This window comes from Paramormyrops kingsleyae, chromosome 18, assembly GCF_048594095.1.
Source record: "Paramormyrops kingsleyae isolate MSU_618 chromosome 18, PKINGS_0.4, whole genome shotgun sequence".
Lineage (NCBI taxonomy): Eukaryota > Metazoa > Chordata > Actinopteri > Osteoglossiformes > Mormyridae > Paramormyrops > Paramormyrops kingsleyae.
The window spans coordinates 22,447,245-22,463,179 of record NC_132814.1 but is presented as its reverse complement, the minus strand read 5'-3'; the positions used below and the strand labels follow the sequence as shown (position 1 = coordinate 22,463,179).

At 46.8% G+C, this 15,935-nt stretch overlaps 1 protein-coding gene across 3 annotated transcripts in view; it reads right to left on the bottom strand.

Moving 5' to 3' along the window:
• Nucleotides 1-15,935, bottom strand: part of ngfa (nerve growth factor a (beta polypeptide)) — a 29,122-nt gene that overhangs the window by 2,587 nt on the left and 10,600 nt on the right. Inside the window, exons 2-3 of one of the 3 annotated variants that reach the window (XM_072702415.1) lie at nt 1,263-1,381; nt 619-654 (exon numbers count right to left, since the gene is read on the bottom strand). Coding sequence is in view for 1 of the 3 variants with exons in the window: in XM_023834084.2 (XP_023689852.1) it covers nt 559-616 (58 nt within the window). In the remaining 2 variants the exon portion in view is untranslated. Of the gene's footprint in view, nt 1-558; nt 655-1,262; nt 1,382-15,935 lie in introns of those variants that run through there. The other 2 variants (XM_023834085.2, XM_023834084.2) reach the window with 2 other exon arrangements.

Genomic DNA, 15,935 nt, shown 5'->3' with positions numbered 1-15,935 from the left:
ATAGGAAGTCTGCTGGCCCCGTTGCCATGTGACACGTCCCTCAGGGCAGGGAATCGGAAAGATCACGGTGTGTCGGGACACGCAGCTGGTCGTTCCCACGCTGACAGGCAGACACGCACAATAGCCTCTCCGCCTTTTTTCCTGTGCACATGTCACGTATCGCTGACATTTGTCTACTTTTATAGTTCTCAACACGCAATGTTTGGATGTTATTTGCATGACAAAACCCCCGCATAAATCTTACAATTAATGTCACATGTAGATTTTCTTCATCAGTTATTTTATTGATTCCATGAGAAGAGGTGGGGGGGGGGGGTTGGTGTGTGACAAAGCAGGTTAGGCCTCTGTGCTCAGATCCTGTGCGCGTTAGTTAGCCACACCTCCACGGGGCCCCTGATCAGGGCCCTTAACCCCCTGAAAAATGCCCCAGGGGGGCTGGATGGACGGCTGACCCTGCAGTCAGACCCCAAGCTTCAGTCTCACCTGTATATGTGTGTGTGTGTGTGTGTCTTTAAAAAGGAGAGCATGATGGGATATGTGACAGCTAATAAAATGTACCTGTTCTTATACTTGTACAAATCGTGAATACAGCTTCATCCATCCACCCGTTTTCCATACCTGTCTGTCCTGTGCAGGTTCATGGGGATTCTGAGCCTAAGATAGAGGCACAAGGCAGGGAGTAACCGAGGATGGGGCACCAACCCATTACAGAAATAAAGCTTAATTTCATTACAAAATGCCCCTTCAGTTACTTTCAAGGTTGTATTTTCCAATCTTTTCAATTACAGCGATTGGTTTTATTAGGAATCAGTCAATCACTGTTGCGGCTGGATGTACCGTGAAAAGACATGACTTGAAAATGGAATATCGGCTCATTGCTGGGATTCATAATTTGGCTACCAGTAGAAAACAAGCTAGAGCCATAGCATTGTTTCAGGGTTATGCAGTCTGTGCTGTGGGCACAGGGAGAGCCAGTTACACTGTGCGAGTGGTTAGGTTTATACATCATAACAGCGCCCCCTGCAGTCTTTGTTGTGGCTGCAAGGAGAGTCACTGACACTGTGTGAGTGGTTAGGTTTATACATCATAACAGCGCCCCCTGCAGTCTGTACTGTGGGTCAGAAGAGAGTGCCACTGATGCAGTGAGAGTGGTTAAATTGATACTGTTGGGAATGCAGGGAGAGCCACTGACACTGTGAGACATGTATTTTTGTTTGTTTGTTTTATACATCGTAAAATTTCAGACCCCGGCTCTTGCCTACCTGTCAGTTTCTCCAGGTGAAGTGCTGCCCCTCCAGTAGGCTCCTAGAGCAACCGTCCCACGCAGGCTGGCCCCCAAGCATCTGCCATTCGGGCTCCTCCCCCCCCTCACTGCTGCCCCCTGGGACACAGCGGAAAGAGCGACTTGCTATGAGTAAACCAAAGCACAATTACTATACATGCAACACACATAACCGTGTATGTCCCCGCATAATGTCTCACAATAAAGCCAAGAGTAGCAAAAACTATGCTGAATAAGTATGTAAGGGTGAAGCCTGATGTAAAAAGCTGCAGTGACGCAATGGGAGCAGTGAGAGCAGTGGGAGCAGTGGGGGGGCAGTGAGAGCACTGGGTGGGCAGTGAGAGCACTGGGGACAGTGGGAGCAGTGAGAGAAGTGGGGGCAGTGAGAGCATTGGGGACAGTGGGAGCAGTGAGAGCATTGGGGACAGTGGGGGCAGTGGGGACAGTGGGAGCAGTGAGAGAAGTGGGGGCAGTGGGGGCAGTGAGCATTGGGGACAGTGGGAGCATTGGGAGCAGTGGGGGCAGTGGGAGCAGTGGGGGGCAGTGAGAGCACTGGGGACAGTGGGAGCAGTGAGAGAAGTGGGGGCAGTGGGAGCATTGGGGACTGTGGGAGCAGTGGGGGCAGTGGGGGCAGTGGGAGCATTGGGAGCAGTGGGGGCAGTGAGAGCATTGGGAGCAGTGGGGGCAGTGAGAGCATTGGGGACTGTGGGAGCAGTGGGGGCAGTGGGAGCATTGGGAGCAGTGGGGGCAGTGGGAGCAGTGGGGGCAGTGGGAGCATTGGGAGCAGTGGGGGCAGTGGCTTAGTGCACATCACACTCATAATGTAAAGTCGGAGGATCCGAGAACGCAGGTACAGCCCAGCATTTAAGCAGAATGTAGACACACCCAGATGGCCAACAAGCGTCTACCTAAGAAAAGACATGATGACATTCAGGACAACAAATACATCGACCTGATGCATGTGGACGGTCCGCCCTCTGGCCTCGTTAAATATGAAGCCTTTCTAGCCTTTTCTGGCCTGTATTTAAACAATGTCTGTCAGGCCGCGGCCTGTATCATCGATGCCTGTTTATTTGTGAGACCAGGTGTAAACCATCCATCCATCCATCCATCCATTTTCTAATGACTTATCCTGGTCAGGGTGACCTATCTCAGGCAGCACAAGGCTGGGGTTCACCACGGACAGGATTCCAATACAAAGCAAACATATCAAATACTGTAATAATGAGTATCAACCTCAATGAGTATGAGTATCAGATTAAATGAGTAATGAGTATTAAAACCAAACATTATTATGTCAACATCTTGATCTTCACTGGATGTTAATGAATGTATAGTGTGTCAGGTATTTAAAACTGGGAATCAAATTTACTCAGAAAACTGGATACTCCAGTGTCCTCCCACAGTCCAAAGACAGTTAGCTAAACTGGTATACATTTAAAACTGAAATGGACTGAGTATAGTTTTTACACTGAAATAAGCAGAGAAAAGTTTTAAAACTGAAACATAGTTTCTACACTGAAATATCCAGAGGAAAGTTCCAAAAGTGAAACCGAATATAGTTTCTACACTGAAATGATCATAGAGTCATTTTATACGGATATGACCAGAGGGGTTTTATCAATGTACTATTTGATGGATAATCTGCTTCAGTTGTACTTTGCTTTGGACATAAGGGCCTTCTAAATAAATACGCGTAAATGACTAGGATATTTCTTAAAATATGCAACTATAGTATTATTGTTATTAGTTTTGTGGTTCAGATCAACAATCATCCATATGGATTGTGTATTTTAATGGGTGCAATTTCAGAAATCTGAGATTAGAAGCAACTGGCAAAAGTCAGCATACATTTGTCAAACAGCGACCATGGAAGCTGGGTACATACAGATTTATTTTTACCCACAATTCCTTGCGTATCAAGGAGGAATATATATGTCTATTCGTTAGCATGTAGGGATTTCTCAGGGGAACTGGATCACTGAGACCTGTTTACTTCAGAATGAACAGGACAGCTCCACCAGCATGGATCCTACTCCTACGCCGCTGGGGGGGGGGATGAGATCATATCCATGGGAGTGAGAGGGAGGAGGGGACGTCGGTGAAAGGGGGGGGGGACGAGATCGACAGAAGTGACTGGGAGAATCATAAACACAGGCAGCGTGACGAAAGCACACAAGGACACAGTAAGGGGCAAGTGTCATGGTGGGTGTATGGGGGGGGGGGCACTTAGCATCGGGGGCAGGAATACAGACGTTAACGAACTGGAGAAAGACACAGGCCAGGCGAGTAGCTGCATACTTCACCTTGCTTTGCTCATCGCTAGTATTTACCAGCACTCAAATCAGGCATTTTAATGGGGCTCCTGTGATTTGGGAGCCCCCTGTTGGTCACGAACAGTCATTACACTAAATATGAAGCGTGTTCCATATTTAGGAGGCGCTGAAGCGCATGTTCTGCTAACCAGCTAGCTAGCTAGAACCTCCTGCCTCTACTCGCTAGATATTTGCTTAGTTTGTGATTAATTTGAGGGGATGCCCTGACTTGGACATACACACCTCGCTCACATGTTACTGTCAGCTCCAGGAAGGACAGGCGGGCCCTAAAATGGGGGTATTCTTATATCTCACCATCCACCAGACATCGTTTTGTAAGTTTTCTCAAAAGCCCTCAAGACTGTGAGCTCCAGACGATCTCCTGTTCCACCCCCTCACCCCCCCCCCCCCCCATCACGCCAACACTTGCTACACTGTGTGAGACAAATTCCTCCCCCAACGAAAGATTCCCAGGGTTTAGCACCAAAACGGCACCTTTATGTACAATGATAAGCCACCTCCCAGGAGAGCAGACATTACTCAGCAGGCACTGAGGAGAATCAGCGGAAAGGACCAGAAAGAGGCGCCCCCCCATGGAAATGTAGCTCATTACCCCCCCCACCTCCGGTCACCCACTAACATCACACAAGAAACCCTGTTAATCTCGCAGGCTTAATGTTCTTCCTGCTTCAAAGGCAATAGGATTAAGCTGCATGTGTCCACAGGAAGCACAGACAGATACAGCAGGCAATGTGGCGACAATAACTATGAACCTTCACAATAACGTCAGCTCATCTCCTGAGGAGCACACGAACCTGACCTGAACTGCTCCAGTAAATAGCCCCCTCTGTAAATGGGTGTGATATGTACAACGTATGTGTGCAGGATAGAAATGCAAACCGAGGGGCAATATCCATTCATTTGTTAAATCATTAACAATAGGAGCAATTTACTCTATAACTAAAGGGGCCATCAGCACAGACCTCAAGTCATGTTTATACTAACTACACTGCTAAGACACATATTCCTGTTTTACAAATCTCAGTCCATATCTGCTGCATCTTACTCCTAAAGCTCTCCAGATCTTCTCCAGAGTCGGGAAGTCAGACCCAATGGTAAAAGAAGCAAATGGATCTCAACGTTAGGAATCAGCGCTAGAGACAGGGGGTGAATCTCAATACCAAGAACGCAGAGACCATACTTGTGGTCTTGGCAAGACTGGTCTTGCTGACTTGCCTTCCAAAACCAAACTTGGGGAGCAATGAATCATGGGATTGGTCTCATATGGCGGGGATGCAACTGAGGTATCCTTGATATCTGAGGTGGAAAAAGACCAACATCCGGAGATTTTTACTGTCTTCTGCACTTGTGTCCTTAGTATTGGACCTGGACTTTGGCAATGGAACACAAGAACGGTCAAGTATGCATATTGAGATTCACCCAGGATCATGAAAACAGCAGGACCAGCCAAAGGAAAAATATTTACCGCCTACTGCTGCTCTTCAAATGTGAGATTGCAGCGGGGAGAATGAATTAAATCTAATACTCAATGATTAGTAACAGAAGGCTGAGACAAGTCAGTTGAGTTCCCATGGTAAACCTGGATGGCTCGGGGCGGGGGGGTGGTATAAAGAGGAAATGAAAGCGCACCCCCGTATTAAGTAGCTCTCCCGTCACTCAGTTGGAAGCCGTGGGAGTTTTCTCTGGGTTTTTGTGACACTGATGTGGGACATTACGTACTAAAGGGTTGGTAGAAGCCTGAAGGGGAGAGAGGAAGGATCTGTCTGTTGCGTGCTGGAGTTTTACACCCCTAACAAGAACCAGAGATGGTAGAGTGATGTGCTGAACTTTAGAGTCACAACCAAAACATTAATATCACAGAAACGCAATCCAGACCTGTCACAGTGTAGTAATACTCCCAGGGGGAGAGAAGTACCAATGTTGGAAAACAAATTTATATACAGAATGTATATACAGAGACTCTATAAAATGACGTGGAAGGCCAGTGTCCTCTGCTGAACCCTGTCTGCTGAGTGTGTGACCCCCTGTCTTTGTCTGCAGTATCTTCTTCCTCCGTAGCGGGTGACTTCTGCTTAGAACCTCGAAGTGCTACCCTCTGCATTTATCAGTGACGGACCTGACGTCTTCATAAAACACGTTTGCAGGTCGTGTGTGAAACCTTCGGTAAGGCCGCTGCTCTATAACACCATCCCAGATCCTCTTGGTTCGCTGCCGACATAAATTCCCACCGTCGATCTCAGCATGCTTAGCGAAACTTCACACTGCAGGACATGCCTTTCGTCTGTGCCTCCATCCGTGTGTTTATAGGAGTCCCATCAGAGTAAAATTCCACCCAAGAGTGATGCAATGACTTGGAGAGTACATGTTATGCACTCTACATGAATTGTATATAATTATTTACAACAATATAAACACACACCCCAACCCCCTCATGATTTTCTGTCAGTCAACATTCCTTTCGTGTGACACATACATTAATGGAGAAGATCACCATTATCTCCGAGTTCCTCCACAGTTTCGCTCCAAGGCAGAGTCTTCCCTAGATCTTTGTTTCTTAAAAATCCCTCTTTTAGCATCCAGAGATAATCCTTAAATTTATTCTGTTCCACTTCCAGATAATCTGAGTGGTAAGAATCAATCAATCAATCAGTCATGCAAGCAAGCAATCAATCAGTCTGGGGTTCTTCTGGGAGAGGAATGGAAACAGCTTCTCTAGATGATGAAATAATGGGATTTATAAAGGTCTGTGCACTCTGATTCAGGATCTCTATATCAGTTAAAGATAAAATATGATAAAGTACGTGAGAGTGGTTGAGAGAGCGGATTTTGATAAGAGTATTATGCTCAGAGCTTTATCAGCACTGTTATACGGCTGTATCTCCCCCCTACAGGGATCTGTCAGTGTGGAGGATGTGTCCTTGGTTGATGTGTGAGGTGTTCCTCTGGGGGGGGGGGCGCTGTTACTGACTTCCTGCAGCTGACACGCCTCGTCCCTGCCTGAAAACAGCCCTGTTCCCGACTCATTCGTCACCATGTGATGATAAAGTCTCACCCGCCAAGTTATGGATTCTGTTTACCTTCCCGGAGGCGCTATAATCCAGCTGGAGCCGGTTAAAATCTCACACAGGTGGATATTTTAAGGAAGTGGCAAATCTTTAGGCACATAAAGCGCAAGAGCGACATGGCACTTGGGATTCGGAAGCCAATTAGCGGCACTTGGTGGCACCTTAAGCACAACAATAAGTACAGGTACATTTGCACGTGCTAGCTCTCACATATCCCATCATGCTCTGCTTTTTAAAGTAATACATACACATATAGAGGTGAAACTGAAGCTAGGGGTCGGACCGCAGGGTCAGTTGTCCACCCAGAACCCCTAGAGCATTTTTCATGGGTTAAGAGCTTTTCTCAAGGGCCCAACAGTGATATGGTTACTCTAACAAGCACGGGATTTGAACCAATGACCTACCGATCACAGGCCACACCTGCTGAGCCACACATGCCTCCCGGAGAGGCATTTCTGTCTATTTTTTATTGCGCAAATCATTGTCAGCATGCTGCAGGAATGATGATATCAATGGATTGCAGAGCATGCCCTACTGTGCCAATAAGGCAGTTCATGCATCTCACAGTGCTAATGTTTCACCCCCTCTGCAACAGGCAGTGTGTAAAAAAAAAACAAGTGAGTATTTCACTATCAAAGGAAATGGCAAAACAGCACAAGCCTTGTGGGGGGTCCCCTAGTGGATGGCCGGTGTTCTGCGTCTCTCCCCATGTGCGCAACAGCGTGACCACCCACCGCCGCGACCTTGACCTCATTAGGCCTAATGGAGGTGGTCTTTTGAACACGGAGCACGCCGAGCGACAGCCCGAGGGCGGCAGGACAGACAAAGGAGCCCAGTCTGAGGCCCCCACGGCCGCTGAAGCCGAACTGACATTCATATGGTAAAACCCGCACCCCCACCCCACCCCCCCAGAAACTTGAACCCCAGCAGCCGAACCCCGGGCTCTTTATCAGGGGCCACCGCTGGGTTTTGAATGTCACTCCGATGGCTGGTGGCCTCTCCGGGCAAGGCCCCGGGGCCATTCATTGGCATCGGGCCCCCAGGGATGAACGGAGCGCTTTGTCTGACCCCGTCGGGCCCCCGGGGGACTCGTGATGCTGGGAGCGACTTACCATGCACACTGGAGCTGCTTGAAGGCTGGTCCGTGTTACGGAGCTCAATCAGCGAGCAACCCCACCCCCCCACACCAAAAAAAGTCACTCCCCCCCCCCCCCCCCAAAAAAAAAAAAAAAGTAGCGAGAAGTCTTATCTCTGCTGATCTTTATGTAACATGTGATGTTCTGGGAGTTATACCCCGGTAGTGTGTAGTGGTTGGTAGGTATTTTGATGGTTTTTGGATAAGGAGTTGCAGGGTATCGCTGACTGTGATGGTTTGGTGGTTTACCACAAGTGAGCAAAAGAGCGTAGCTGTTGCATATTTGTTATGTCAATATTTATATTATACATCCTGCTTATTACTTCTGCAATGGCACCAGGACCAATGAGACTGATATCTCACCTCAGTATGACTCCATACATCATATGTCTGAAGGTGACACTATAAGATACTTAGACCTTTCGATAATCTTTTAACAAATCTGGTTTAAAAGATGAAGAAGTGCTGTTTTCATTAGTCTTCATGCCAATTTGTATCACATCTAATTATTAATATTATTAATAGAGGCTGCTGAATATATTGGTTTCAGTGTATTATGGGGCACAAATCACAAACATGCATTACAGGGTCCTGGTTGTGCCGTCTCCATCTACTTAAGCCTCCTCACGAATCCATGTTCAAAAAGCTAGTTAACCTTATTATAACCGCAAATATCCATCTCTGAACTGCGCGGGCTCTCTGGGGAGGCAGATTAAATGTCTGACATTAATTTTATAGCTTTTAAACTTCTTTTAAAGAAGCTGCCAGGCTCCAGTTTCTCATTCTTATTTGTTTTAATTTCACATACTGTGGTGAGGTGGCCAGAAATGACGATTTATAACCGTCATATTTCATTCACACTAGTAGCCTAGCTATTCTTTTGACAGTAAAAATTCACGTGTAAATCATTTTCATAAAATGTTTTTCGACCTTTCGCACACAAACGGTCTTTATCACTTATCGTCAAGTTTAGGGGAAGAAAATCCGGACAAAGTTAATATGCATTGAGAATGTTACGAGCGCAAGAAAACACTAAGGAGAATCGGGAATCACACGTTGCGCTGAAATTGATTCGAAATTCTTCGCGTGTTTACAGCATGCTTCAAGATTCATGAATGGTATATATTTGAAGGTTTCTGTTTATAAACTTGTGAGTCTTACCCTCAGTTTGAGCTTCACGGTGGAAATACAAACAAATCCCGACCACAAAGAAAGGGGATGACGCGATCCCGTCGGCTCTGCTCTCACTTGTATCCAGTAGAGGGCAGTATGACCCAAACATTACCCTTTATCCTGAATTGGAGGGATTCAGATGCTAAGAGGGCCTCAGCCTTTATGACTAGGACGTGTTCCCTGGATTCTTGGAGAATGCTTCACCAAGGCTGCTGGGGAGCCTGAAGAGCAGCTGTGTTGACTGTCCCACTGATGAGCTGAACGTCGGGATGGTTTGCGGCTCTGTGCTGAAGAAGGGAGTCCAAGTTTCAGAGGATGCGTCACCTAAGGGACCGAACTCGCAGCGAGGACTAACAAACAGCCCTGCAGCCGCTGGGGAGGTCAGGGGGGTCGAAGGTCTCCCAAAAGCATCCGCAGGCCTTCTTAGTAGAATTTTTTTTTTTGGGGGGGGGGGTTCTCAGCCACATATGGAACCTATATACACACACTCAGTCAACTGGCCCAGCACGGCTCAGGGGGGCCAGTATTTACACGAAACATGAAGCTTGCTGTCGGGCCTGACTAAAATATGCCCCCCCCCACTCACACCCCCCGTGCACTTGGGGAGAGGCTGCATAAACACACCGCAGGGTCACCATGGCCGCGGGGCTGTCTGTGACTGACGTGCTAAGTGTGCTAAACCCCGCGCTAACCCCCCCCTCCCCCCCCCCCCATACCCGTCCCTGTCAGCACATGCTCCTTGATCATGACCAGGAGCTAATGGGACGGGAGGGGTGGCAGTTTACCATGGAGATCCCTGAGCGAAAATCAAAGCATTTACTTTAATTTAGCTATAAATAATGTGTGATAACTACAACACACCCACTCAGCAACTTATTTAGGAGGCAGTTCAAAAACTTCCATGGCTACACTGTCTATTTACTATAATGAATGACTGCAAATTTCACTACATAGATCTCACACCTGCCATTATCAAATATTTCCCACAGTACACACAAAACCTGTTAAAAGTCAGACCTGTCTTGGTGTATAGATTGATTATGGGAAACCTGGGATTGCCTGGAATGTCTCTAGCTAACAGTCAGAACTTTGATATTTTACCGGGAGAAACTAACTGTCATTTAAGTGATTTAGTAGGAGAACAGTCATTGGAGTTCTGCTGTTTTATACCTCAGGGCAGGAATTCATGGAGGACTTACCAAAAAAGCTTCTCACACACATACACACACGCCACAATGATTAGCAATGATTTTTGTCTGGAAGACAACAGCAATATGGATAGTAAAAATGAAAAATCTCTTTGTTGGATGTGTGTGAATGAATGAAATGTGTAAATGTGAGGTAATGCTGACAGAGGCAGACGGGAGGTCATTTGCAAATGCAAGTCGATGGAGACAATAAAGTCATTGTTGTGAGATAAAAGTTTTTTTGAATGTAATTGAATGTATTCCCCTTTGTACTTTGAGTTCCAGATTTCTCAATCATCATGATGTCGCCGGAATTTTTATTCATGCTTAACATTTTGGGATAAACTCGAGTGGGGAAAGAATTTTATGAAAGTCGTCTTCCAATTCCAGAATCTTCTTTTGGGTGCCTTTTCGTTTTGCTCAGGGTCGGCACTCTCCACTGTGATCGGGAATGTTCACGAAAGGGAGGGACGCAAACTGACACTGGCTTACTGTTGGTGTGTGCGTTAGGATGCTGTGCTTTTAATCAGAAGATTGTTGGTTCAAAACCCAGGGTCAGCCAAGTGATGTCACCATTAGCCCCTTCAGTAAGGCCCTTAACACTCAACTGCTCCAGTGCCAGGCTGCACTGCATCTCCTGCTAACAGACATGCTTCCGAATGCCGAAACTCCAGCCCCCCCCCACCCTGTCAGGTGCTGCTGACAGACCCGAGGCGATTAGCGACCCACGCATGGGAGATATGAGCCCACCTACCGTCAATTTGCTTAAGGGTCTGACACGCGGGGATGCCCCGCTGATCACCCGTGGTGATGGAAAGTTCCGGAACCCCTCCACCCCCAACACCCCCAGCACAGAGGGCAGTCTGGGTCTTAGTGATGTTTAAAATGCTCCAGCTGCACACAATTGCCAGGCAGAGGGGTGGGCTGTCCTCTGATAGCCATAGAAACTAACAGCCCATTCCTCAGATGCACATTTCCATTATTTAGCAGATGCTTTTACCAAAAGAGACACATATTTTTGAGAAAGCAGATCAGCCAGTCCCTCAAGCAACTAGGGGTAATGGGTCTTGCTCAAAGGCCCAGTGGTGACATCACTCTGCCAAGCCTGGGATGGGAACCAGCAACCTTCAGCTCACAGGCACAACATCCTATATCCCACGGAGCCACACAGCTCTGGATACATTTTTCTCTAAATGTTGCCTTCTGGGCTCCTTCCATGCTACATGCATGTGCTTGTCTCGATCATTCCTCACTTTTTACATCTTTCATACTCTTTGAGGACGCTACCCCCCCAGCCCCCCCCCCCCCCCCCCCCCGCCCCATGCTCCCATCTTCTACCCCTCCAGTCTATTCTCATCCATCTTCTCTGTCTCTGCATAACAGTTCCTGAATGAGATGGTAAATTTGGTCAAAGCCTAATCTCAGGGGTTTGTGCTGCAGCGCAGTTTACCTCCACATAAACCACACATTTCAATGGGGCCCCTTGTTGTTCACAAACAGTCACTACACTAAATACTAAGTAAATTTATTCTTACTTAGGACAATCTGAAGCAGGAAGTACTGCTAAGTAGGGGGGGGTGGGCAAAGTGACTTTCTGAGTGGGGCCACAAAGCTGGCGCTGGGTCTGTACAGGTAAGGCCTTCCTACTGCCACAAACCAGTCAGAGAACTTGATTTTATAGGGAGTTAATTACAAACCCAAATTTTTTAAGCCATCTATTCCCATAATTTATGGACTCATTTTTCATTCACTTTCAGACCAACAGTCATAAGCATGGCATGTTTGTTTTGATGTCTGCAGCTTCCTCCTGCATGAATTGCGGTGAACTCCGAGTTAGTTTTTGATTGGTCAATTACCAAGCATGTGAAGGAGAGCTCTATATGTACGTTTGGTACCTGGCCAACCAAACACTAGTTCTGCACTGACTTCTGGATTTGGACTTTTTGTAGTACGCAATTTAATATAAGTGTCAACAGGAGAAATATATTCAGGGATCGCTATTTAATAATGACACTTCATTGATCCCTGTGGAGAATAATCTTTACGCCCACCGCACCTTGCTCTCCATGACACGTGTAGATGACAGCAAGCTTGGAGCTGGAGGTTAAAGGCGCAGAGGTGTGACTACTCTCCGGGAGCCTGGCTCAAACTGCCGACCTTCCGTTCACGGGGGCACGCGCTGCCCCCACAAAAGAAGATTCAACAAACACATTTTACTTGCAAATGCATTATTTTCAACAATATCTTCCACAAATGCCTACTGCTTAAAGGCATAATGAAAACAATTCTCTCCTTCAGATAATCAATGCAGAATGGATCATGTTCCCCTTGAACCCGAAGCTTACAGGACAGGCTGTGGCCCCCTGGTGAACCTGCATAGGATTGGTGGCTACAGAAAGTTGTCTGTTAACCTTTCAAAGATGAATGAAATACCACATAGCTTTCGGCTTAGATTACAGACAAAATAGTGTTCAGATCTACAGGATGTAGGAAACAGGGTCAGTTATAGATATAACGGCGTCACCGAACTGAATAAAACTGTCAACAAAACTGTAAGAAGTTAAATCTGAGACAGATGAAGAATATTTCCAGGATATTCTTGTGCATTTCCATTCTATGAATCAGTATTTTGATCACTTGTGAGGTCATGTGATCATTCATTCGCCTGACATCATCGTAACAGGAAGCCTGACTTTTAGTCCAGCTGCTACCGCAGCTTAATAACTGCAGTTTAGCTCCGCGGGGAGCATTTTACTTTTCTGTTTCTGCTTGTTCAGTTTGCATAACATCTATAGGGCACTGCCCCTCGTTTACTGATTAATGAATTGAGTAGCACAGCATACAAAGTTGGGATGCGCCCAGGGTGAGATGCCAGGCTATCACAGAGCGCATATTCACACAAGTGAGAAATAATATGTCTGTTTTTGTAATCTAAATTAACATTGAAGACAGAGCCGGTCATTTTGTAACCTCAGCACTGTCTCGGGGGTGGTGTACCCCCTTTTAGCAGGTGACGAAAGACTCAGACACTGTAGTGATGTCACCTCCTGGCTGCCCCACAACAGCCAATCACATCAGCTGACCAAACAGTGGCAGGGGCTGCCAGTACCATGGCGTGTCATTGGATGATCCGCCTGCGGTGTAGGACCAATCCTCTCATGTGGCTCTGCAGAGGGTCGCAGACCCAGCGTCCATCCCCTCAGCAATCCGGATCTCATTGGCAGACCGTAAACCAGGACCCTCCCCTGACTGTCTCCAGATTGACTGCTGTGTTGATTTCTGTCTGGGTTTTTATCTCAGCAATCTGCACTTTTGCTGAAATACATCCAACTTAATAAAGCCCAGTCTTTTTCTGCATCTCACGCCTCAGAAATCGAGATAATTCCTTATGTGGATACAGCTTCACTTATCCCTTTTTGCTCTCCATGAGACACACATATGGGTGAGAGCAAGCTTGGGGGGGGGGGGGGGGGTCACAGCACAGGCATGCAGCCCCCCTGGTGCAATTTTAGAGCTTCGTTCAGGGGTCCAACAGTGACAGACATCACAGTGCTGGCCCAGTGATTCGAACTGGTAAATGTGCAACCACAGGTATGGAGTCCTAACCCACTGAGCCATATACAAACTGCCACTATGTCAAATATGGAACATTCAAACTGCAACCAAACTCTGAGTTTTGGAGACAAATGATGAGCAGAAATGGCAGGAAAGCGATGCTGGGTTGGGCGGCGGGTGGGGGGGGGGGGGTGGGATGGTGTTGCATGGATGCTGCTGCGTTACGCGTCTTCCTCGGAAGGAATCTCCCCCACAGCATTTAATCACATTACGCCATTTCCATACTTGACATTCCACAAAACGTGCCACCATTTACATCTGCCTGTCAGAACACGGGCTCTGGCTTTACGGCTCTTGTTTAAGCTACTGTACGGTCTTTCAAAGTATTCCTCTCCTACAGCACAGGAACCAACCATTAACAAATTAAATAGCAGTGACCTAATGTTGCAGGATCCCACGTACTACAAGAACAGTTAAATATTTCTCTTGTATGCTATTTTAAAGCCAACTGAAAGTACTCTACTCTTACAGCATAGGAACCAACCATTAACAAATTAAATAACTGTCAGCTAATATTGCAGGACCCTATGTGCAAGAAGTTAAATATGTTTATGTGTGTTATTTTAAAGCGAGACGGAAATATTCTACTCTTACAGCACGGGAACCAACCATTAGCAAGTTACACAAAGTTAAATATTTCTACTGTATGCTATTTTAAAGCTACAGTGAAACTGTTCTACTCCTACAGCATGGGAACCAACCATTAACAAATTAAATAACCATTAGCTAATGTTGCAGGACCCTATGTACTACAAGAATAGTTAAATATTTACAAGGTTCGTTCAGTGGTGTTTTACTACTACGACAGAGCAGCTTCCTAGTATAACCACGTTAGAAAGAGCCATAAGGGTTAATGAACCAGCTTACAGCACTGGCGACCTACAGCACACACACACACACACGTGCACAGTAAAAATCAGCCTGATCACAGATGTTTAAAGTGGGCCGTTACACGCATACAGACACACATGTGCATGTTAAAAACCAACCAGACCACAGGCATTTAATTTAGGCTGTTACATGAGTACAGGCACACGTCTGCATATTAAACACTGGCCTGATCATGGGCGTTTAATGTGGCCCGTTACATGCATACAGACACGACGTGTGCATGTTAATAACCAACCGGATTACGGGCACTTAATGCAGACTGTTACATGCTTACGGACACACGGGTGCATGCTAATAACGAGGCATCATGGACGTTTAATGCAGGCCAGTACACGCGTATGGACACAAGCATGCATGTTAAAAACCAGCCAATCAGCGGCATTTAAATGCAGGCTGTTACACGCATACAGACACACGCATGCATGTTAAAGACCAGCCCAATCGGCGGCATTAAATGCAGGCTGTTACACGCATACAGACACATGCATGCATGAGACCAGCCCAATCAGGTGCATTAAATGCAGGCTGTTACACGCATACAGACACACGCATGCATGTTAAAGACCAGCCCAATCGGCGGCATTAAATGCAGGCTGTTACACGCATACAGACACATGCATGCATGAGACCAGCCCAATCAGGTGCATTAAATGCAGGCTGTTACACGCATACAGACACACGCATGCATGTTAAAGACCAGCCAAATCAGGGGCATTACATGCAGGCTGTTACACGCATACAGACACACGCATGCATGAGACCAGCCCAATCAGGTGCATTAAATGCAGGCTGTTACACGCATACAGACACATGCATGCATGAGACCAGCCAAATCAGGGGCATTAAATGCAGGCTGTTACACGCATACAGACACACGCATGCATGTTAAAGACCAGCCTGATCACAGGTGTTTAATGTGAGCCGTTATACAGGCACTTTGCAGCCATGTTTGGTTAGCCGGCTGTACAATCCTCCCGCTGCTGTAAACCATGTCACTCACCGCCCAGGGCCGCCGGCTGAGAGGATGTCTGCCTGTTTATAAACACCCCGACCACCCTAGAAACCTCAGCGGCTCAGATGCAGAAAGGGTGATCTCTCCATGCACAGCATATGCACTACTGCTAGCTTATTTTATTGCCATTGTATTTTACACATATTAATTTAGCAGACGCTCTTTTCTAAAGCAATGCACAATTGAGGAAGCAGGGTTGAGCAATTGGAGTTTACGGGTCTAGCTATGGAACCCAAGGG